Raw genomic sequence first — 25,818 nt, forward strand, 5'->3', positions numbered from 1 at the left:
AAGTCACTTTTCATTACTGAGAGTATTATAGTAATATAATTCAATTTTTGCCACTAGGTTACAAAACCAGCATTGTCAGCCTCCTTTCTGGCTGAAGGAAACACTACGTTTAATTGCATCCCCCAAATTGGAATGTTTCTTTTGCTTCTTCGTGTTCTTACAGTTTAAGAACATCAAATAAGCAGGTTTCCCAACAGGTTATTCCCGTATTCACTGAGGTCTCTGGCAAGCGTACAGCTCCAGCGAGGGGCTAGAGCTCTGTTCAGGTGAAATGTTGCGGAGGCCTGGCCTTGCTGTTGTAGTTACTGCAGTGTCTGAGGTCAAGCCAGCGACTCGCCCCGGCTGCTGTGCAGCAGCGCTGGACCCCGACTCCACAGAGGGTCCAGGTGCTACAAAATAATTTTTTAAACTAGAAAGTATCTGAAATATAATGATGATTCCAAAGAAGGAATTCCCCTGCAAGTCAAAACAAAACGCCAACACAGAGCGTGTCTCCAGCTGTGCACCCAGACTACTACTCTCCAGACTGTCATGCTGCACTCTCACTCCCAGCACCCCCATGTCTGCTGGATCAGCAGAGTGGGATGATGCTGCTTCCTGAAAATCCCCTAATTCCTCTGTGGCGTCTGGGACGTCACCCAGCTGTGAGGGCTGATGGGAATGAACTGTCTAAATGGCATCTTCCTCCACTTCCAATCTGCAAACATGGAATATTTTTATGCATGTGTTCTCCCCCCATGGGGGAAGTTTTATTCAAACACAGCAGAGATTAGATCCCTCCATGCACTTTCCCACAACTAAGTCCCTCCCCTTTCAAGGGATGTTAAAAAAATAAACGCCTGCTTGAAGCTATAGCACACAGCTAACCAAAAAGCTTGAGGAAAGGCAGAGGCGACGCAATAGGCTTACCACGCACGGAATCCAGCAGCTCTTTCACAACATCCTTATGTCCAAAATATGCAGCCACCACAGCTGCGTTGTCATCATTAGGTTCAGTTGGTAACACCACTAATGCTTCCTTCAGTAAATATCTCACCGCCTGCAGGTCTCCATATGCTGCTGCAATACCTAAAAGCTGACACTGGTAAAGAAAATACAGCAAAATAAATTCTCTGTCATGGGAGTGGGTAGAGAAAAAGAACATTTCTAGGGCTATGTATTTATTTGTGCCCATGCAAATGCATACTCCCTGTCACTGTCATTAATTAAGAATTTCATAAACACTAGCAGCCGTTAGAGTAATTGGTCTTGATATATTAATTATATTAATTTGTTGGGGTTTTGATTTATAGTTTTTTGTATGGCTTTACCACAAAAGTGCCCAAGTCACAGAATGGTGAGCGTAAATCCATTTTTCATGGACCAACAGAAAAAGCATTTGCACAGCTCTGCTACAAGGTACAGTATTTCCTATTTGAGAGATGGCCAAAGGACTTGACACGCAGGTACTCTCCCAAAACACCGAGATCAGATCTGTGCCAAGAGCAGGCTCAAAATGAGGGCTCTGAAGGCAAAGCTGCGTGGAAGCTGGTGCAGAGGATATAGTTCCAAACACAAGCACCAAAATCCCCCCGGGGGGCCATTCACCATCTTTATACTGATGGAGGAATACATTTTTTTTTCTAAGTCTATAAACTGCTTCCTTTTTACGGGGAAACATCTATTTCCCTGTTTTAGTGACCACAGCACCAGCACCCCTTCTTGCACAGGCTCCTGTTCCTACAGACGCTGTTCCCGTGGTCGGCCTCGTCTTTCTGACCAGTGCTTTCTATGGCAAATACTGTCCCTGAGCGCATGTTCCTGAAGAGCCCCACACAACCAGCCATGTCTGGGGCCCTGCAGCACCAGCATAACGTATGTAACCGAATGGGTTTTCTGCATGAGAAACAACACACGACAGCAGCTCGGCATTTTGGTTTCTTTCCCAATAAAATCTGAGGAAGAGTAGTAACCTGACCCTACCTTTTCCACTTGCAGTGCAGTCTCCTCACATGATAACTTAATCAACTCTTGGGCCTTACTGGTGTCTCCAGCTTTGTAAGCATCCTGAATGCTTTCTGTCACAGGTGTCTGAATTATGGAGACTTCGCCAACTGTGGACTGTTTGCCACCCATGTCCACAGTTCCTGCAGTAAAAGTAGAAAAGAGGGGTCAGGAAGAAGTACTTTTTCATTACTTATGCACAGCTGCAATCTCAATGCATCCTGGCAACAAAAAAAAAAAAGGAGGTGAATTATTTTCTGTGGAATATTTACAATTACAAAAAAGAGGAAAAAAACCTCAGCACTCAGTTGGCTGATAAAAGAAAGTGATAATATGGTAAAGTACTTTCCAACAGGGACATGAAACTAAAAGGGACAGCGAGTTCCCCAATTGCTCCCAGAGGTGGTTTCCAAAGGTGGGTGTGAAAGCTCACACGCACACGGACACGTACGCTCTGCAGCAGCCGGCCACACTCCATCTGCTGCTGCAGGAACCGGGGAAGGGAAGGGCTTACACCAGATTGGCACCTGCGGTACTTCTGAAACAGCAAGGTGTCTGCAAGACCTGCAAAGCCACGCTGGTATTATTAGCCTTGCTTCCGTCACACTTCGTTCACCTCCTGACAACAGCCTAAAAAACCCCACCGTACTTCTCCAGCACTTTCAACCACAGCTTCATACACCTCAATGAAGGTGAAAGAAAAGAAATTGGGAATACTTTTACTCTGGGAAAACAAAGTAAAAGGAGATGATGCAATATGCCCGGTGTCATCCTGATCAATCCTGGAGAGTCTCCCAGGCTAGACTTTTTTTTTTTTTTTTTTTTTTAATACCATTAGGAGCCAGAAGAGTTTTTACATGTCAAAGATTAAAAGCTGCAAACCATTAGAGAAGATGCTTGTGGTGGGTGGCTAACGAAGAGGCAGCTGTGAAGTCTCACCCCACCCACCCCCCCAACTACCAGGACAGGGAAAGCTGCAGGAAAGTCACTGAATTTCGAGTAAGATGTTCGGGTCTGCTCCTGAATTATACACAAACAGAGAAAAGCACTTTTCACTTGAAAAGAGACCATTTCATACTCACTTCTCCCTGCTAAAACATTATTCATTATTATTGTTCATTTGCAACTGGTTAAATAAACTCCTTAAGCCCACAGCTTTTCACATATGTTAACAAGGAAACTTCTTTAAAAATAGACACATATGTCATGCGGGGCCTAGTTTAATGCAGCCTGGAAAAAGAAGTAAATTTGAACCAATCTATAACTGTCAGTAAATATCTTTGAATAATGCAGTCTGAATCACCAACAGATTCTGACTAACACTCCTCATCAATTATTTAAATGAAGCTCAAATCACTCAGACATTGGAGACGGCTCCAGAGATTCGTGCCATTAAAGATGTGCCCACATCAATAACCTTTCTCAGACGATGCCGAACGTGTGAAGGACGAGCAGCAGAAATCAAGGCAGACGAATGTGGTGTTAAATTACAGCATAATAAACAGCATCTCAGAGTTCACGTTAATAGGTGTGGCACTTTCATAATTCTGTAGTTTTAAGGGGTGCGTGGGAAAAGAAATTCATCCAGCATATGGTCCAGTCCTTCAGAGCAGACCACCCACCTGTAAGGGATCTCTAAGAATTCTGCGTAGGATTTAATTCTCTTCATAATGGACACTAAAGGTAGGAAATGCAAACGATTCTTAAGCAAGTAACTGTTTAAAGGATGATAGAAAAGAGAACTACAAAGCAAACTAGTTCTCCCGTCTGCACAGCAAAAACTGCACGAAGTAAAATCAAGAAGTACAGATCCAAGCACACGCTGCAGTTACTGGAACATGCAGCTTCCGCGCGCTCGGCACCCTGTGATGAAGTCCTGAACCTAGAGAGAAGCACTGGAATTCCCCTCGGAAGAAAAAACGCCTCACACCAGAGATACAAAACAGCTGGAAAGCTGAGCAGGAAGCCCTGCAAATCGGACTGACAGAGCACAGCAACTTTAATCTGATTACTAAAAAAATGCTGAAAGGAGGGCCAAATTTTACTTCCTTCCAGGCTCAATCCTGATTTTGGGGACTATCACTCAAGATCCACATCTGCAGCCATTCCACCTGTAAAGACACGTCCTTTCTGCCAAAGAATTGAGCAGGGCCATATTTCTTTCTTTTTAAATCATGGCCAGGGAAGGTGGAGGTATGAGTACAAGATGGTTAGAGATCCATTCGGGATCTGGGAGATCCCGGTGTCACTTCCTCATCTATTAGAGAGGTCTCCAGCCAACCTCTCATGCATCCTGCGCACCTGAGGTCTTCCTACAGGAGCATTTTCCACCTCTCCTACTGGAACTGCCCCACTGTGCAGGGAGCACTACCAAATCAGTTGGCCAGGGAGCACGAGAAGGACCACAATGTTGTAACTAGGGAAGAAGGAACTCCACAAGCCAGACCCTAATCCGAAGACCGCTTCTGTGTTTTACCGAATGACTACTTTTATGAAACTACTTGGCTAATGTGTCATGCTTCCTCTTACATTTTTGTTCCCCTCAAAATTTCTTAAGTCCTTTGTAATGTAATGGTTTAGTTACAACCAGTGCTACCATCACCACTGTTCGGAGAACATGGGCTGGCCATCAACCACCGTGGTCTGCTCATGTACATTAGGTGTAGACTTCTGGGTACTCCAGGAATGGGAATGTCATAAACGGCTGGCTCTGTGGAGTTTACGTGCTCCCAGAGTTAGCTGGCAGTTTAATCAGTCTTTGGGATATCAATTTTAGTCCCTAAATTCAATTTTAGTCTTGTCTTAGGCAAATAAGAACTTTTTATTGATCTAAATAAAACTGTCCAGTTGTGAACATTTGAACATCCATCAAGTAGAAGTCAATAACAGCTTAATTGAATGTAAGAAATCTGGGCCATTCTACTGTTTGAAATCACTATATTTATATTTAAATATTCTTGGCAGAAAGATAATGCTACTCATCATTCAGGTTTCCTCTGTAACTGACATCAAAACTTCTTTCTACACTTGCATTCTGCAGAGGAAATTGACCTCCTGCCTAAAACCTGATGAAAAAAGCTGCCAAAGGTCTTCAGCAAAAAAAAGACCTTGCAATCGAACTAATTACAAGCCTGAAAAGAGCAAAACTGGTGAGATAGAGAGTGATAAAAAAAGCTCGCCCTCAGCCAACAGCTGTGCTCACATGATTCTGTCAAAGTTATCTTGAGCTTTCAAAGGTTAAATGAGAGAAGGTGGGCCACCTACTCCTAAGTTCTCAAAAACCACAGAAGCCGTCCATTGCAAAGCTAAGCATCTCACCAACCAAATTACCCAATTCACAGAAGACTTCCTGGTGACTTAAGAAATAATATATTGACTTCTGAAATACAAATGGAAAAATAAGCAGCAGCATGTTTTATAAGCTTAATTTATACCCACCGGTAGGAAAAGAAAAAAAGAGGAAAATTACATTCTACTGACTAAACACTGGTTTATTTCTACAAGATGCATGACTGAACCATCATCAGTACTGGCATTCATGTAGGCTGGGAATAAACTTTTGCCAATACATGCATCAGCCATTTTTAGCAAAAATCTGGGCTGAAATCCAAAGAAATTCTGCCTACGGTTTTAACCCTACAAATCTCACGCTCTTTACCTGAGCTCTTCGTGGCTTTCATAATATGCTCACCTCACTTGCACATAGCCTTGATCAACAAGATATAACAGCAACACTGGAGCTGAATAATACTGAACCTCTATTTTTCAACTTGATCATGCAACACGCTGAGCATTTAAGCCTGGACGTAACGAAGTGCTTTTCATTCTTAGATTGCATGGATTTAGGAACTGGCTTCTGCGCTTTGCACAATAGGGTCTACATTACTGTTTGCATATTGCTATATGCGATACAGCATAGGAAGTTATGATATTCTATCAGTAATTCTTAGATACTCCTATAATAAAATGCTACTAGAAACCACAGAAGTTCTTACACACCCGTTCTGATTTCCTTTTGCTTTGTTGCACACAGATCTGGGACGGAGTTCCTGTGTTGGCACAGCTTCCTCTGAAACCATTGCCCCATACCAGCACCCCTTTTCTGATGAATTTGAACTGAGGTGGTGTGGTGTGGGTTCATTTCTCTAACACATTTGAATGTTAATGAAAATAAGGTTATGGGGTTTGCTCCCCATCGTTCAGATCATCATCTTTATCTAACTTCTGTGTAGACCCACGGCTTCTTTTATTTGCTTGCTTTCTAATGACTGTGAGCAAATCAAGTGCTGTTTGTAAGGGGAAAATGGGAGGCATCTGCCAATGTTAAAAACGCATCCTTCATCTATTCCTCACACCACTTAACAGCTTGTATCAAAGTAACTAACTTCGGAAATATTTCCCACTATTGATTTCAATGTTTTATACTTTGGAAATAGCCTTTAAGCTTGGCTTTGCTATAACAGCCTTTTACAAAAGCTAAGGGCAAGACTAATTTTATTTTTAAAAATATTCCAACGGAAGTGGCAGTTACCAATAAAAAACAGTGTTATTTTATTGCCATTCAAAGGCTACAGCAGTATCAATTTTAAAGTGCAACTGACTGCTACCCCAGCTCAGAGAAACAAAACAAAAATAGGGCTTATTAATAATAAAGGGTACCATGAGAATTTCAGAGATATATGTAGTTATGCCCAGTCTCAGGCCTTGTAATTAGTGCAGGTGAAAAAAGAATCTAAAATTTCTAAATTGACAGTATGGCATTTTCAGTAAAAAGGTGTGGGTTTGCAGGTCAATGCTGTGAATCAGCAAACGGCTGTGTAACAAAACAGCACATTATATAGATGATTATTATATTTATATCCCAAATCGCTGCATTCCTGTTTCTGACACATAACCTCACAGAGTTCGTAAGTGCTACATTAGTACCTTTGATAAGGTAGGATTTCTTTGGCAACCAACTAGGATATTTCTGTTTAGCAGAGAAAAATATAAATGAGATGCTTAACAGAGGATAAAATAGGGCAGGAAGCTAACTTACTCCAAAACAGAATTACAATAATAATAGAACTTTAAAACTGCTACTGACCTTGTCATAATGCGTGCAGGTGTTTCCAGAGACGCGAGCAATCAAGATGATGACTTTAACACAGCATCCCATTCAGCGATGCTCAATTAAGCCATTAATCCCTTGGACTGCTAGCCACCCACCTCTGCTTCAGCACAACCGGCTCTTACAGCGTCCACTGGATGTAACGGCTCTTGGCTTGCTGGCTGCTTCTTTGTCCGAATCAACTACTACATTTTAGCCTTGACAGTTATTTTCATCTCCGTGTCCCATTAAAGCGAAATCCAAGCCTCTGGTTCAGAGGGGATCTGGTGATGGGGGTGGGCAGGGAGGCCACCTCTCCGGGCTGAGCTCAGACATTAATTCCTCAACAGCACCAGATGGCTACAGCTAACCTTTGCCGGCTTAATCTTTCGACATTTTGACTTCTGAGCGCTGCCACCGAGCAAATAAAAAAATGGGACAGAGATGAGGTTTAAGATGCACTGAATATTTAAAGCCAACTCTCCCAAACTCTTTAATACGCACAAGCATCGCTGAACCTTTTTTAATACTACTCCACAGAAGCTCTGGCAGGTTGGTGTGCAAAATTAATGGAAAGCCATGTTATTTCTGAATCTGTATAACAAACTCACGTATCTTCTGTTGCTTTGAAAAGCTTCAGACTAATAAACCGAGCAACAGCCAACAGGGAGCCTCCAGTGATTTCAAAGGATGATGGATCTGTCCTACATTGCTCTTTCCACTTAGATGGGTAAGAAAAATTTTTCAATCCTCTGGAAATCATTGAGATACCAAAAAATCACTCCCATCCCAAACGAGGAATAAAAAACAAAACGCTGAGTTCTTTAATTTAAAAAATAAATAAATTTTTATATCAGCCTAAGTCAGTACAAATGCTTTATGAAATAAAGACACCTTTTGTGCTCCTTCTCTGATTAGCTGACACTTCAAAACAAAGTTTCATTTGCTGTTCAAAAAAAGGTTTCACTCATTTATTTCAATCGTTCATTTCTTTAAAAGATAGGGTCATGGACCGAGGCCTGCTCCAGGAGGGAAGTTGTTCCCCCCACCTGCCCACACACGCTCGGTCCAAGTGTCCCCGCAGCCAGGACCTGGCCCAGAACAACGCAAAGGAGGGTCCTGCAGCAAGAACCCTATGATCCGTTTGACTTTGTTCTCAGATTTAGGCAAAACACATATGGCCCAACCAATTCTGCTATAAAATGTCCCCATCAGGACTAAAAAACGGTCAGAACCACGTATAACCCCCCCATAAGAAGACAAGGAGATAATGTTACAGTAAATCCATATGGTAAATCCAACCAAGAGATAACAGGATGGTTTATCTGGGAAATTCAGCATGCCCACTGGAGAGACCATGCCAGAATCGGGCCGTGTCCCTCTGACCTTGATTAATATCTCTTCACAACCAGTGAGATATGCCAACTTCTCACGACAGAGAGGGAACCCTCCACACACTTTTTCTGCCTATTTTTTGTGGTTCCATTTCACCCAAACATCCGTTATTTCAGCTAATTAAAGGAGTGGCTCTGCACTAAGATCTGCCTGCCAAGGCAGTGGAAAAGATGATGTATCGAGTACAAAAGAAACCCACATCTACAACGCAGCTTATAATCAATGCTCACCGCCCCAAAAGGAAACTTATAACCCCACAAAAGACCAGACCTTAAACACAGAAGAATGCTTCAAAGACCAAAAAACAGTACTGAAGGGATCTTTTTCACTATTATTGCATAATCTGGAATTATTTTTAAATTGTTTACATGCCAGTACCACGCATGCAAAGTGCTGATCTGCATTAAACGTCTTCCAGCGAGCATACAGGATCTTGTAAAGGGCGTGCTGACAATTTTGGGTACGGCAATGCAAAATGACCAATTATCACCAGAGCCATTGGAAATTTTCTATTTAGAAACACTCTTAACCTGCAAGGAAAAAAACATTTGCTAATGCAAACCTGAAAGGAAAATATTAAGTCCTGGATGGAAAAATGTTCTGGACTCCTGCCTTTTTAAGGGGCTCCAGAACTGAATTACAAAAACCAGACGCCTCTGAGAGCTTCAGCTTACAGAATTGTTTCTCCATCATCCAGGATAATGGGGGAAGAGGGGACAGAAAAGCGTCAAATACTAGTAACACCAAGACTCAGCAGTCTCTAGTGGACAGTATCACAGATGCCTGCACGGCTGTGTGAAGGTGCCTGGCTGGCTGTCAGGGCCAGAGCTAAGCTGGAGCTGAAAAGCTCTACCAGATCTGAGCAGGCTCCTGCATTTATGCATGCACCTCCCAGATCCCCGGGACTCTGGAAATTATTTGTATTGTCCAAGAAGTTCAAATGAAACCAAGCTGGTTATTACTATTTAGCCAAAGTACAAAAAAAGGCTGCACAAAGCCATTATAAGGCATTGAGCTTAGAGAAAGCACAAAGACATACACACTGGAATACGACCATCAGAGCAAACTCACCATACCGGTGGGCAAATCACAGTGGGAAGTGCAACGTAGCTTTGGGGTCACTAATTATACCTGCAGCTATCCAGGGACAAGGGCTACTACACGTGATGGCCTGGGACACGCCTCTTCTCTTGCTCTACCTTAGACCAATGCTCCTCACAGGCTGTTTTAAAAGTGCACACACGACTTCCAGTGCCCTGGGCTATGCCTGATGGAAGACAGGCAGCAGCACTGCAATCCTCACGGCAGAGTCAAAGCAGAAGCAGCTCATCAGCACCATGACTGGACACCCCTTCCTCTCACCGGGACTCCGGGGAGCACAGCCAGCTTCTTGTGTACTGATAAACCCTACACAAATCCCCATCCGGCCATGCATACCAGTACACAAAACTCCCATTGCTCCACACCCCACACTTAAGTTTCACCCTCTCTGTTTATAAAGGTTCCTTAGCTGCAGCAGATAATACTAAGATAACCTCCACAGCCTGAACAAATGGCAGCAGCTGACAGCAAACACGGGGCTGCTGCCTCTTCCTCTCTCTTCTCCTTCCAACTTTTCACCAAGTGGCGAGGTACCGAACACAAGCAGGTGGCCCTTCGCTAACCCTGCCATCCCCAGCTTACCAGCATGATGAACTGGGCTGCTGTCAATGACAGTGGCGATTTTGCCCTCTCCCCTGAGTACCAGTGTCAGGCCTAAGCAGCTTCATGTGCACACGTTCAACCCTTTTGATCCGTAAGAACACTCAAAGCATCAGCGGCCACAACACAATTCTCAGTGGTCAGATTGTCTCATGAAGGCACCATCATCCCTGTTAGACACGCTACTAGCCTTTGGGCAGGGAAGGAACGGGACAGGGACGACCTCCGCCAAGCACAGGGCAAAGGCTGGCTCTCGCCAGGAAGGGGGATGCCCCCTATCCTTCCCACAATGCCCTCTTCAGGGTGCAAAGGATCAGCAGAGGCCACAGAGAAGATTGATGGTGTTAATTTCCACCCCCAAGGGAAAGAGACTGATGGAACCAAAAGTGCTCCAAATGGCCAGAAAGCCAATTGCCGTATTGAAAATGCAAATGACTCAGCTCTAAGTGAAAGTTTCTATTTTTGTCTTTTGGCCTCAGTGATTTGGTTCCAATCCTACAGCTTGAATCATTCAGAAATATGCTTCTGCATGCAAGGCCAGCTATGCCACTCTTGCTTTCCAAATCTTAAATTGGAAGATATACATTAAGCATGCAAAAGTATGACTATGCTTTTGGATTTTCTTCATGTTCATTTCCAGGCATGGCTGGAAAGAGAGGATTATTAAACGATGAAAGGTGTCTCCAGTGAGACCATTCCTGTCCAACTGAATCAAATATTACAGCCAAGAAACCAAACCAAGATTGGATTTTGGTTGAAACTTCATAAAATAACATTTCATGGCTAACTTTGGTTTCTTTTGAAATTTTTCCTTTTCCCTGACGTTCAAGCTTTCATCAGAAGGGAAAAAATTCATCAATGTATTCCCTCTTTCAAAGACATAATTTGCTCAATATTATTCTAAAAAAAAAAGTCATCACTTATTCATATTGGGGAAGCACCAAGTCATGGCTAGCCCTCTTCCACTATGTCCTCCTTAGACATGTTTTTAAAGCTAGCTTTAGAAAAGCTTTTAACCCCAGCTGTGAGAGGTTACATCTGGAAGAGTTCAGGGAGGGACCCCTGGTGTGTGTGTGAGGGGAGGATGGGCCCAAGGTCTCTGCCCAGGTCTCTCCAGAGTCTGAGTCCTCTACTGGCTCCACCAAAGACACATCCAGTGATTCTACAGCTTGTCTGAGTTGAGAAAAGCCACTCTGAAGCCTACGTTTCACTTTAGTGACACATGTAAACAGCCTCCTAAATGGAAAACTCATTTTCGACACTCCAGTCCAACGGATGGTGAAAAATAATAGCACAGAAGCAGCCAACATCCCTCTCTCCAGCCCCACGAAACTCCATGGATGCTATTGGGGAAGACAAGCCCCTAGCCCCTGTGGCGCTTGCAGAGAAAGCCGATGAAAGTGGTAGGATGACGCTCATAGCTGCTCCATAAGGACCCCTTGGGCCACAGCAGTGGCCCAGTTCTCCATCCCTCCATCACATGGCAGGGGTCCTGGGTAGCTGCTGTCACCTGTGCTGCCACCAGCGTCCCTCCTCCCTTCCCAAGGAGCACAGCAGGTCTCAGGACATATGAAGATTTTGGAAAGGCTGGCCAAAGAGGCTAAAACAGGAAAGCAACATTAGAAAGATACATAAAATACCTTGTGCGACTCCGGTTTATTGTGTTGAAGGAAGATTAAGAGAATCTGGAAGAGGTGGAGAAGACGAATAGAAAAAATGGACTGTCTAATTACAACACTACAGATGAAAAGAGTTTGGCTTGTTGAGCCTAGAAAAATGAAGGCTGGATGGGGATGGGATTAATACAATATAAATACATCCAGAGGGAGATACCAGGGAAGGAGAAGAGCTATTTATGTACAGGGTATGAATATATTTTGGCTGCCAATTGGAAGAAAGTTTATAACATTGGAGAAACGAGGCTTTGGAACAGTGTCCTAGAAAAAGCAGAAGCAACAGGCAAGTCAACTCACTTAAAACCGGCCTTGCATGAGGTTTAGGAGTGTGACACCAGGACGCTGACCCACACAGTTCTTCCAGGCCTACAGCCTGAGTGCCCACCTTATGCATGGGCAGAAGTTAACCCAGCTACCGAGCACTAACGGTCCTAAAACATGAGATGATAACAGCTTCACAGGCCATTTTAAGTGAAGTTTGTAGAAAGAGAGAATATCTTTTATTAAACAAACTGATAGATCTAGGAAAAAGTAGACACATCTAAGAAAAGAAGCCTTTCAAGAGATTTGAGGGGGTAAAACATGCCACACAGCAAAATCCAGTCTTCGTACAAGTTAGACACAGTTCAATGTGCTTTAACTGTGTCTGCTAGCTTAATAAAATATCTTACCGTTTGCTATCCTCAGTTCTCGATTATCACCGAGACAACAACTACTCTCAATTAGTTTAGGTAAAAGTGTTGCATGCAGAAGAAAAGAACAGGCAACTTTGCAACAGCAGAGCCAAGAGAAGTGCAAAGCTGGGAAGAGCATCAGAGGAGAGAGATGAATGTCATAGTCTGGAAAAGAAAAAATAACAAAACAGTGGAGAAGGCGAGGCTCCACTCCAGCTTCTACTGAACTCAATGTGAGCACTTCCACCAGCTCCTATGCGAGTAGGAGCAGACCTTCTGAGACGCCAGTTTCCAGGAGAGACTATCTCAGAGGGAAGACTACCTTAACAGCTGTGTCTGGAGCAGAAGAGAAGGTCTGATGAAAAGACCTCTGCTGGTGGCCAAGACAGTGCCAGTCCCAAATCAGGCTGTGTAGTGATGTGCTGCCAAAGCTTTAATGGGGGCTACCAAAATAAAATAAAACCTTCCCTCACTTATGACAAGAAGCAGAAGTGCCCGCATTTGCAGAGATGGAGAGATATTTCCCTTTTGTCTTCCTGATGTCTGGGAATATCAGCATTCATTTCAGCAGAAGGAAGACAGGGACTCTGCCTGGGAGGACACTATGTTCAAACAAAGGTACATGCTGTGAACTCACAGCAGCCCAAAGCAGTTTTAGATGGCTGCTTCAAGGCAGAGATGGCAAAATTAGGCAAGGCACACTTCATCCCCTTCCCACCACCCTATGATGAACTCTGACCCATTGCATCTGAGAATCCAGTCGAGCCCATGCAAATGACTTTGATTTGATAGCTTTTATTCCCACCCTGCCATCACGTGAAAGGTCTAAGGTGCAAAACATTGGAGAATTGTGACCATGATTACAAGCCCACTTAAGGAGCTGGACTTTTTTGTTTTTCAAGCTGCATTTGAGATCTGAAAAGGGATCTTGTCCATTAGTGTTACAAAAAAAAAAAAAAAAAGGATGTTCCTGTTTGATGCAAAAATAAAAGCATTTTCAAAGGCTCTTTGATGTGCGAGACAGAAAGACATGCAGGCAGATTCTGGAGGAGATCTTGTCTTCAGCAATTATCAGCACTCTTTTTGAATCTTACTCCCCAGACAGAATTTTTATGTGAAGTAGATAATCACACTGCAGAGTGTATCAGCTCTAAACTTTGTGGCTTTTCAATTAAGCAGCAATAACCTCTAGCCAAAATACTCCTTAACCAAAATGGGAATAAAACAAATAACCCCAAAACCAACTAACTGCAGGTGAGGCAATTCCAAAAACATACATACTTTTAAAAGATTTCATTTTGAGCTCTTCTCGGGTAGCCATGCCAGTTTTCCAAGCGATATTCTGATCATTAAAACAAGCAGTGATGTAATTTCCACAGTGACCACAAACATACCAAGAATATTTGAGCTAAATTTATCCAGACTTCTTGTTTGAATCACTGCTTTGGTTCTTAATTTTTCCATGATTTTCAACTATGCACAGAAAAGGGATTGCGGAAAGCCTGGGACTGAGCTTTTCCCAGCAGTATCTGAAATGCCAACTTTTATGCTTGGGAGCCACATATTGACTATTAGAAACAAAATTAAGCTGCTCCTCCAGCTCCCAACCCCAGGTCTCTCCTCCTTTCACCCTTCGCCTTCCTCCTGTCCTTCCTGTAGCAGACTGACCCTTTCCCTCACCCTTGGGTGACACAACAAGGGGCTTGACTTTGCAGACGAGAAGTTCCCAAAGCTCACCACAGATCTGCCGCCCTCCCCAACAGGAGAGTGTGAGCCAAAAAAGAGAAGACATGCACCAGATTTCCCACTGCTCTGTGCAGCTCCTGTCTGGAGCAACATGTCCCACCACCTGTACCCGGAGAGCTCAGGCTAGGGAAGGCTGTCTAGGTGCCTTCACCAGCAGGTACACATGTCCCTGCAAAAAATAATCTACAAAGACATCACTGGGTTTCACCCTCTCTTCCAACACGCACAGGGTGGCTAAATATCCTGCTAGGAGGGAATGAGAACTTGCAAAAGCTGCAGCATAAGCCTCGAAATTTTACTACATCAACTTTGCTATTGTTCAATGGGAATCTTTTCCAACTGTCATATTTTAACAGGCTCTGAATATGTCCTTGCCGACTCCCTTTCAGATTCACAATCAGACTCACCGAGTCTGCCTGCTTGTAGCTATACACGTTTTAAGGGCAGTTTGTAATTTCTGAAAGCACATTGGTGTTTTTTTAAATCAGAAACTGCCGCCCTCCAGAGCCCCTCTGACTACAGGAGGGCTTTTGGAAGGTTGAGGGCCTTCCCTAATACTTAAAGACTTCTTTTGTAAGTCCTTCCCCTAAGTAAGAGCAAGGCACAAATTCAAAGCATCGCCACACTTCTGTTGTGAAACTATCAGCAACTTACATAAAAAGGTTGCTGCTGTGGTGATACATAATCATGCAAATAAGCAATTGCTGACCCTCTAATGAGCACACAGACTTGGATAAAGGAAAGGAATTCGATATCAGCCTAACAATGTAAAATCTGAAACAGAACCTATTAGGGGACAGACTTCACCTATATAACAGACTGGGAGCTGAACGGTATAAAATCCATCCCCCACACCCTCATCTGCAATGCAAACATTTCCTCCCAGTTAGCTGCCTTCTGCCAAGCAGAGCCCTGGAGCCCCTCTATCGATCAGAGAAATGAAAAACAAACAAACCACAGACTTAATGCTGTAAGGATCCCTGAAGATTTGATCCCAAGCCTGTTACATCAGTGCAAAGACTTTAATGGGTTTTGGATAAGGCCCCCATAGGCTTTGGAGAGGATAAAAAAAAATAAATAAACTCATAGCACTTTCTTTAATGCAAGTTTAAAATCACCTGAAACATCACTGCCAAAACAATAAATCGATTACAGGCCTGGTAAAGACTGAGTTGGTGTGAACACTATCAATTGCTTTTTCCCCACTGAAACAGAGAACAAGGGTTCTATGACCACAGTGTCAACCCCCACCTGAGTTACCTTATAATCACACATTAGTAACATCGTTAAGGAGTCCCTGCGTACAGGTTCTAAGGGCAAAGGATTTTCTTTTTTACCTTACCACCTTATCTTTGTTACCTTACCACCTTATCTTTGTTTTTTTCTAGGCTTCTTGATAGAGTTGTCATAAGTTACATTTAATATAATACACCACAAACACCTCTTAACTGAAAGGTGGAAAAATAAAGCTGTATAGCAGCAGACAATGCCAGATACAGCTCAGATTAAGAGAAATGTTTTACTACTGCCTGTAAATCAAACTGGCTCTCAGGTTGGACTCTGCTCAATTAGCTTCCCAAGGTCTGCACCTCACTGCTGGCACTCCCAGCAGCTCTGCCATCCTTGCTACAGCCCTCAAGCTCAAGAGCAGGCTGACTTTGATGGTATTTATCAGGAAAAAGCTGGTCCTGCCACTATAAGACCCTTGTATCTCCTTGACTCCAGAGGGATGCAGCACCCACAAGCCAAACTCCCGCTTTCTACACACACAAGATTTCAAAAGCAAATGGTTCTTCCTGATTCCTCTGTTTCAAAATACAAGGGACATCCTCCAAGGGTATGTCTGGAGAACAGTGCTTAGTATCTAGGCTCAGAGTCTCTTAAACGAGGCACCTAATTGTAAATGCCCCAGCATTCATTGCCCTTTTTGGAAACCCAGGCTCAGTTCAGCAAGACAGTGCAGCGTGTGGCGCTGCTGCAGTCTGCACAGGAGAGCAGGCTTAACCACACACATTTTCTGCTGCAGACCAGCCTTCCGCATTAGCTTTTGGCCCCATGTGAGATTGCACCACTTCTGTATGAAGTGTGTATTTAAATATGTTTAAAAATACAAGCCTATTACTGCTTTGCTAGTATACTTCCTATTCCTGCCTAGCATCTCCTACTTCTCCTTCTGCAGGGCATTATGCAGTAAGACTAACTCACATAAGACACCTATCTTAGTTTTTGACTTCTTTATTTTTTTTTTTTTCATTGCTTGCAGGAATACTTTCAGTTTGCTGTTTGGACTCAACTTGCAGCTTAACAAGCAGGAAGAAAAAACAGAAAACCTTCAAGGCTCATTTAGTCTGATTATAAAGAACTTCAAGAAACCAACACACTTTGCAGGTCTCTAGTGCTCTGTACGGAATGGAAAAAGCAGGACAGAGGGTGCAAGTACTTTTTCCCTGTTACACAGCACAACATGCCACAGACGTGGCTAAGTCAACGTGCCCCAAGACCTAGCTGCTGGCCCTAAGTCACAGCTGATGTAAAGATTTTAAGGTTCCATGAGGAACAAAGTGATATCACTGGTGCTGTCAACACTGATTTTCCCCTCCTCCTCTATTCAGCAGCGAAGACTTATAAGTAAAGATATTGACACTACCAAATGCAAGTTCCTGCCCTCCACATTTAAGGCAACAAAATCAACTGTGCAGAACTAGGAGGAAACGACAGCGAAGATCTCATCTGGAGGCCATGTACGTGCACGCCCAGGAGCCAGTGAGCTCTGCCTGCTTCCATCACTATAAAGTAGTCGGATTCTTCCTATAGACTTTTATTTTTTAAGTGGATTTCACACTCCCAGACTGACAGCCCGGAAGGCTCCGGTTATCCATTAAGTACAAAACGTAGAGCAAGGGCAGAGGCTGTGAAAGTTTCCATCCCTCCACCTACAGTCCCGTCACCTCCTCAAACTGACGCCCTACAACGAAGGCCTCGGCCACATTTGCAAATGTCCTGCCCTCATGCAAACTGGGGTGCGACGCTGGATGCCCAAAGCAATGTCCCAGGAGCACAAGCCGTTTCATTTGCTATTAGCTAACCTCAAGCTGTCACCATTCGATCCATTGTGAAATTTTCCATATAAAATTGCACTAGCTCCTGAGCAGTCCCTCCTGTTAAAAATGACCCTTTAACTCTCCCAGTTAAACTCTTCTCACTTGCACTGGAGACGTTTCTACGATTCAGGAAGCGGCGGTGCGGGCACCAGCTTTCCCTCTGAGTCAGTCCTGAGCTGAGCCATGGCCCAGATGGGGTTGCAAAGGTCACTACCATCGTGGGTAGCTTCCTTCTGATAAATATAAAGCCCTCTGAGCTGCAGGGTCACCATGGCACTTCTCACGCACAGCTTTAAGAGCCTCTGGTCCACTGCAAATGCCAACTCAGGTCATCATATTCTGGTTACTTGTTTGCTCCCTCATTTTAATATTTAGATCTCTTTTCCAGGCATACTGCACATGTCTACCTGTATTTCCCTGGACAGTTGAAATTCACCAGCTTACAACAGATTTGCTTCAAAAGAAGTTGTGAAGGTCTATTTAGTTAATATCTGTAAACCTACTATAAAATTTCAAACAGCTATCACTGGCGTCGTTGTCCCTAATTATATAATATTATACACATTACAACATAACCCCCTTTTCAGTGCTCATTTCTAGATTTAGCAGGAGAGAAGAGACACCCTCTGGTGCATTTGAAAGATAATCCAATTCCACCGAGACACACACAAGTGGCATATGAACGCTCTGCACCTTTGAATAAAATTCTCAGTAGCAGAGAGATAAGCTCTTTAATAGAAGTACCCTTACATTTCAGAAGACAATGACTGCTTTTCTACATCTTTGCTGAACTGTCTCCTAGAAACTCATATGAGAATTAAATGCTAGCTGTAAAACTTCATAAGATTCAAAGAAACCAACCAGCCCGTAGAAAGGAGATGAATCTCTATTCTGTTCTAGGCATTCATACAGTGATATCTTTGGGCTTCCATTGTATTTCCTACAAGATTCATATTAAATCACCTCCATTACATTATGTAGAGCTCATTAACCAAGTTTAAAAAAAAACAAAACCCGTGTTTCATAAGAGACTGCAGCCGCCCCCATATCTCTGCTCACTTTCTTTCTTTTAATTAGGACAAGATGAATAAATCTAGGAGAGGGGACGCAGTGTTTGAGGCAGCCAGGGAGGTGCTGACTGCACCAGAAATGGAGCATTATTCTGTACTCTGGCAACAAATCCTCTCTGTGGACCAGCGAGTGCTCAGACAGCGTCGTCGAGTCAAGCCCAGCGCCGTCCCCGGAGGGTATACAGGGTCCAGTTCTGAAACACAGCTTGCCCGCTCGGAGGGGAAGTGGGCGTCCTGCTGGGATACAGGCAAGACTGCTGCCGCAGCCAAGAGGAATAGCAGAGGAGACACAAGCAGTAAGGTGAGCCCTTGCATCATATGTTACATTTGCTAACTAGAGTCAACGATGCTGTGAACCTATTCTCCACACAAAGACCTGGCCAAATGTACAGCTGTCAGGAAAAGAAAGCCCTATGATTTGTAAGGCTTTCAAATGATCAAGGGACCGGGTGCACGTGGTACCTGCTGGAAGCTGCCTCCAGCACTGTGCCGATCCCGCTGACCCGTCACGGAGCCACCAGCACCACAGTGCTGTTTGTTAAACCCCTCACATCCACACGCCTGTCCTGCCTGCCCCCCCAAAAAAGACTCCAAGCTTTGCGAGCACTAATGAGGTTGTCGGCATTAAAGATGTTATCTGTGATCTCACTCCACTTCCCAGTGGTTCCCACTGAATGGAAGCAGGAGGCTGCATCTAGATTGTTAATAAATGCGCGTAAACAATAGGTTCAAATGTGAAGGCTGAATGAGTCACCGCGTTCCCGCATTCAAGCTGTGTAACAGGATCCAAATGCAGAACGAGGACCAGCTAACTTAGGGAGTGGAGCAGCTAGCTAATGACAATTATTCTTGGCAGGACTCAAACAATCCCAAAATAAAAATGAGTTTAAACATGTACAGTATGCTTATGAAGAGCAAATCCACCAAGGCAGCACTGGATCTTAAGCTTTCCTACGATCCCTCTGTCAGTCTTCCAACACTGTTTATCTAATAAAATAACCCAGACATGCAAGTATAGTAGAGTTATACCAGTAAGATTTGTATGCTTCCAGTTAAACAATTTAACTGAATATACTTACATAACAGAAACACGTAATAAAGTTCTCAGAAGAAAAACCGAACTCACAATGTAGAAAATATACCTTTTTCACCTTTCACTTCATTATTCACTCATAAACTCATTTGTTTATCTACTGTGTCTTTGAACAGTGAGAAAAACTTGTCAAATCACTATTGCAGAACAAAAATTTAGCAATTCTTAACACTTGCAAATCATTAGTGCAGATTAAAATTCTTCTCGTGGTTTATAGCTTAGTATTCAAGTGGAGATAATTTATTCCAGAGAGAAATTCAGAAGACAGAATTTAAGAATTTGAAGAATACTCAATAATCAAATGCTCCTGATTATTACAGAAAGATACAATGCTAATTAACAAAAGCAAAACCAAACAGAAAAATCACTATCACAGAATAAGCAAAATACATACGGAAGAAGGAAAGAGTTCCCAGAGCTCCCTGTGACGCTGGTGAGAAATGTCTTCAAACAAGATAAGGCAGCCTCTGAATAAAGTATCAGGTTTTGCTTCATAGTTGCTGATAAAATGCAAAATAAGGCTGCAAAAACATTAGCTTCTACTGAAGCTTGCTTACTCACTACAAAGCGTCAAACACACCTTCATCCCACACTTAAAACGCAGATGCTGCCTCCTAATGAACTGCTTGTTGCAAGGGGGGAATACCGTTACACAACAACCAGAAGGCTATTTCTTGATGCAGAAACATAACTGGGTTTTGACTCAGAGAAATGCAGCAGTGCCTAGGAGCCGCGGGTTTCAGCGATAAAAATCATCCAAAAATAATTTGGCTATTCAGAAAAAAAACCTGAAGCATATGTCCCTTCTGAAAGAGAAATTTCCACCTATGGATTTATTACATTACATAAATGCAGACTTTCTAATCTAGCCCAACGATAAATCACTGCAAGCCACTGAATCAAAGCTGACAGTAAAACTGGAGCAGGCTAATATCTGTTCAGTCTGAGAAAAGATGCTCTGATTTTAGCAGCTTTCATACCCGGAATACACACTGCATTAGCGGCTGGGAACATATTTGCATTCACACGCTGAAAAAGCACAGATCTTGTAAAACATATTTAGGAACTGGTGAGACGTGATACATATATTGACTAACTCTGTAGGCCTTTGGAGAAAATCGGTCTTCAGAGGAATGCTATTCTTATCACCTGAGCAGTTCAACATCATTCTCCTTGCAAGTAAAATTCCTTGTTATCTACTGTAGATTTTCAAAGATTAAGGCTCAATTCACTAAAAAAATCTTTCATATATTTAAATTTCATTGAAACTCAGTGGCAGCTGTCTACTGGGTTCTCCTAAATCCTTTCACTCCCAATCTGAACAGGAAAGAAAAGAAGTCATCCTATTTACCATTTTGTGGATCCATGGCGCGCTCTCTGCAAATAGCGGATTCCTCAGTTCCCACACACCAGTACATTCTGGGTCGCAGCTGTGAAGATCCCACAAGTAAACTTTCTGCAGCACTTAAAATTGAATAGTGTTGTCAAAGCTGATGTCTGTCAAGTAAATGCAGGAGCAGAGGGACTGCTAGTAAGCACCATCCTGAAGAAACATCATTTACCCTGTTTAAAAAGAAACAGTAAACCAAATTAATCATTCTAGTATAGAAATTGCAAGATGCTTATTCCTCTGCACTCTAACACAGTTGTCTAAATATTACTTTGCAAAAATGCGCTCACCATCCTACAATTATTTTCATAATAGCTTTGCTAAGAGCGTAACGTGAATTAACATAGGAGACTAACACTGTCTCCACTATAGAAAAGATAAAGTTAGCAATTTTTCTCCACCAAAGCTGCTCGACCTTTGGGCAGAGGGTATGGGGGGGTGGGCAGGGTCCACAGCTGCAGTTTCAGATTCTCCACAAGCTAGTGTAAAGGCAGAGCATTGAAACCATGCTGTGCAGCTGGAAAAATCCTAAATGCAACCTCAAAAGCTTTCCCATCCACAAAGACGACTGCGGCTCTTGTAAGACTCCAGTGTGAGAAACTGAAAAATACTAATGTGGTTTCTGAGACAACCCTCTGTAGGAAACGGGGCTAAGAAAAACACACCAGCTCCTTTCCCCTTTGCCCAGTCCTTTTAGAGAACTCCACCAACCTGAAAGCCACTTAAAGGTTGGCTTCTTCTGAAGTGTCTCACACAACAGCCAGCAGAAAACTGCACAGCTCAGTCTCCCAGGGCATTTCCAACTCCTTACCTCTCCAAAGCTGCACACCTGTAATTTTCACTCGTTTAATGCATCTTCCACAGCGGTTAAAACTACGGGTGAATTTGCAGCGTGTGCCCAACCAACCGGCATCAGACTCCTGACAGCAAAAGACCATTTGCTGCTTTCAGTTTGAGTCACTAAACGCCTCTCGGATTTAACACGATGCCCCTCAGCTCTGACTCTTGTTAGTTTTTCTCACGTCTGGTGCATGATGCTGAAGTTTTGACCAGAGGCTCTAATTTGGCAAAGCGTGTAACCCACCTCTGGCTTTGGCCAGCAAACCCAAGAATATCGCTAGCTCTCCCCCGGCAGAGTTGGCTTCCTGAGTTGGGATCAAAGGCCATGGAGAGTGTGAAAATACAGTGATCCATCACCCCTCTCCAGGAGCTTCTTGCTCCTCCCTCACTACATAGGATTTTAATCACCAGCCGACAATGTTAGACAATCACTGCATGCTACATCAGTTGTTTCTAGGCAAATATTTGAGTTTTGGGTGCACTTACAGCAAAACTCAGCTTCTGATGACCCCTACTTTGTGCCGTCTGACAGCAGGAACCAAAACTCACAGGCCAAGTGCTGCGGGCGCCCCTGCATCCTGCAATCAGAGAGCTGGGTGCTGCCACAGACCGCGGTTTGGTTCTCTGATGTTTTTCAGAGGTGGGGAAAAGTTATTTGTGTGCCATACAACAAATAATAATACAGACTGAGAGGCCTGGGCCGGGCTATAGGCAAGCACTTTCACACACACCCCCACAGCTAAAAAGCTCCTTTGCAGCAGGATGGCTACAACTCCAGATGGATGCAGATGCCTGAGCTGCAGAGCACCCATCCATCCCTCCCTCCCCATCACAGATGGCTCATCTCCCAGGCCAGGCCCTGGCAGCCCTCACATCCCAACGCAGCAGCAGCTGGGCACATGTAAGAGGCTGAATTTGGCAGCTTTCACCCACAGAAGGAGAGGAAGCCATGGGCTGCTGTGGGAGGCTGAGATGGAGGTCCCTAAGCCCAGATCCAGTCCACAAACTGGTGAACTGGGCCACGTTGGTGGAGGATCAGATTCTGCCCTGGAACATGCCAAGTTCCCAGCGGAGTTCCCTGGGCCACGCTGGCAGGCATTGCTGCTGCGCTGGGACACAGATGTGTCTCTCTGCCATGCCACGGGTGCGATACCCCAGGCAGAGGCGTCAGGGAGGCTCTCACACCTCCCAAAAGCTGCCCAGGTCGTTAACTCTAAAAATGGAGGGGATGTGATGCTGCCAGCAGCTCCTCCCCTGCACCCTTGCTATAAATGCACTGAGCAGCTACAATAAGAATAAATATTTCCTCATGCAAAGACCAACAGAATAGCTCTTTTTAGCACATGGTGGTTTCTGAGGCATTTCCTTGCTCTATGATGGGGACACACCATGTGCACCCAACAGCAACTCTACAAGAAACACCGAATGGGGGGTCAGTATGAACCAGAGATGCTTGAAAACCATCCCGCTCATGATTTTTAGGTTTCTACCCAGCTTACTCCCTAGGCTGAAACTTTCCTCCTAACAGTGAAAGGAAAAAAACTTTCAGGAAAAATAATAGTGTGCTTTTGATAATCAGTTCCCTTTAACTGCAAGTAGGACACTAAACGCTGTAGCCATGCGTGTTACTGCCCCACAGCACCCACGTAAGCAGTATTTCCATATTTCAGGACCTTTGTGTATATAATAAAAGCACCCCTACACTGCTTTTACATTAAGCAAGATGCAGGCAACTGTAACATGTGCAAACACCGTGTTTTAATTTGATTGATCCTGTGGGCTCTGCACAGTTTCATTCAGAAGGAGGAGGACCATGAGGAATACACCTCATGCCGATTTAAATCCCATTTCACACATTCCCCGTTTCTTTTCCGAGACCTGCCACTGCCAGCTTCCACGTGGTGTCCCAGCACATCCCACCCTGCCCGTGCCACCCTGAGCACCTCCGCTCTGCTCCGCCAGCCTGTTCGGCCTCACCCCCTCCACCGTGCCCCAGTGCAGCGAGACACCCAGAAACGCCACGGTTTGCCCAAGATCGCTTCCCAACACACAAGAAACCCGCAAAAAATTCAGTTCTTTGCTCAAACCACCTGCTGTTTCTGAGAAACCCATGTGGGGCCGTGGGTATCACCACGGGCCTAGAGAGGCCCTGGGGCACCATCGGGGTGGGAACACACTGCGGGCCAGTCTGCCTGCCATCGCACAAGGCAGGGTGAAGCTGGACCTGGAACCGAAAGATCCAGCCCAGGGGACATCCCAGCTCGGCGGGACGCACATCCTTCGTCCTTCAGAGAGCTCTGGGCAGAAAGCGGCAAACCAGTCCCCTTCTCCCCACACAACAGCCGCCGGCTGAGGAGAAACCAGGCATTTCACCCCGACTCGGTGCCTCCCTAGTCCCTTTTCCGCTGCCGCCGTTCTGTCAGCTCAGCCGCGGCGCTGAGGGCCGGGGCCGAGGGAGCCGCCCCCAGCCGGCACCGCTCGGCCCGCGCCCAGTTCGGCCCAGTACGGCCCAGCCCGCTTACATAAAACCCAGTTTCTCCTCAGGGCCAGTCTGGAGTGTTTCCTCTCCCCACCGGGCCGGGGCGGCAGGGCTGGAGCAGCCGCTCTCCCCGCCGGGCCGTGGAGGGCAGCGCCGGCCGTCGCCCTGCGCCCGCTGTCCCACGAAGTTCCCTCCTAACTTTTATTTAAAAAAAAAAAAACCCAACCTAACAAAACTTTTCCCCCCTCCCCTTGAGGGAAAAGCCCCGCCGTGCCCCAGCAGCCCCCAGCCCGCCGCCTCCCCTCACGGCGGGGCAGGTGACCGCGGGGCGGCCAGGCCGAAGCGGCAGCGAAGCCACGGTACCTCCAGCGTCCCGGGGCTGGCGGGGTCTCTGCGGCCGCGCCGCCGTCGCCGCCTCCTCCTCCTCCGGCGCCGGCCGCCCGCCCGCCTCGCTGGGAGGCGGAGGGAGGGAGGAAGGAAAAGGAGCGGGGCAGCGGCGCGGCGCCTCCTCCGCCACCGGGGCCGCCGTGGGCCCGCCCGGCCCTGGCCGCCGTGAGGGGCCGCGCCTCGCCGGGGGCGGCGGAGCGCGACGGACCGCGGGCCTCGCACGGCCCCTCGCCTCCCTCCCGAGGCACCTGGGCGCGGAGCCCGTCCCGCTGAGGGGACGTGGCGGGAGGGCGCGGGGCAGCCCCGCTGCGGGGCCCCTTCCCCGGCCCCATCACCCGCAGGTGTCCATCCTCTCCCCAGGCTGACCTGACCCGGGCTTTAGCTCTTTGGGGTTGTTTTTTTTTAGGAAAAAGCAGACTGTGGGAGTTGCGGGGGCTGAATCAGGACCCTGCCTGCTACAGCAGGTTGTCTGGACGGCCTCACCCTCATGAGCGGCCGCCATGTCGCTCCCTGGGCAGGGGCACCGGGTGGGCATGGACGTACCCATCTCCTCTCTGCTCTGCAGGGGCCTGGCCTTACCCATAATAGAGTTCATCTGAGATTTCTTTCTTTGAAAGCTACTCCTTCCCAGCATCGCGGCGTGAGCGTGCTCCTCTCTGGAAAAGCGAGGCGAGGTCCGTGCTTCCCGAGGTGTGAGATGTGCTGCGCTCCAACCGGTGTTGTGCACGTTGTTTCTCCATCACAAACCCCGTCATCTCCAGGTACCAGGAGCCTCTCACAAGCCTGGTACTGCTTTGTTTTCCCCACCCATTGGACCTACTGAAAGAAGGTCATTTCTGTACACCTTTTGTTCTGTGATTCATGAGGATTCCGTAAATTACATACACATTTTTTATTTTTCTTGCCTGGCCTACCAAGAAACGAGTCACCAATGATTGCTTGGGGATGGAAATAGCCGTATCCGTTCACTGAATGGCTGCTGCAGCCTGAGATTCGCCTAGGTTTTTTCTTTGGTGCAATTACGGAGACATAGAGAGGCTGGGCCTTCGTCAGTGCTTTTACCTGTGTTCAAGTCCTCGTTAATCTGCTTTCAGCTGCAGCCACTGTAGCGTTACCTGTTTTGCACCTTTTCCACCTCCTACCCACCCTTTTATGCCTAACAACCTGGCTCTCACCCAGACCTTTCTTACAGCT

General features: G+C 45.4%; 1 protein-coding gene across 1 annotated transcript in view; it reads right to left on the bottom strand.

Annotated features, from left to right (window-relative positions):
* The window catches only part of LRRK1 (leucine rich repeat kinase 1), an 80,936-nt gene extending 56,215 nt beyond the window's left edge, over positions 1–24,721 (bottom strand). Inside the window, exons 1-4 of the mRNA XM_054214946.1 lie at positions 24,601–24,721; positions 20,880–21,091; positions 1,963–2,126; positions 910–1,081 (exon numbers count right to left, since the gene is read on the bottom strand). Coding sequence (XP_054070921.1) covers positions 910–1,081; positions 1,963–2,126; positions 20,880–20,946 — 403 coding nt within the window. The 5' untranslated portion in view covers positions 20,947–21,091; positions 24,601–24,721. The remainder of the gene's footprint in view (positions 1–909; positions 1,082–1,962; positions 2,127–20,879; positions 21,092–24,600) is intronic.
* Between the last annotated feature and the right edge of the window lie 1,097 nt (positions 24,722–25,818).

Source organism: Rissa tridactyla, chromosome 9 (genome assembly GCF_028500815.1).
Source record: "Rissa tridactyla isolate bRisTri1 chromosome 9, bRisTri1.patW.cur.20221130, whole genome shotgun sequence".
NCBI classification, from domain to species: Eukaryota; Metazoa; Chordata; class Aves; order Charadriiformes; family Laridae; genus Rissa; species Rissa tridactyla.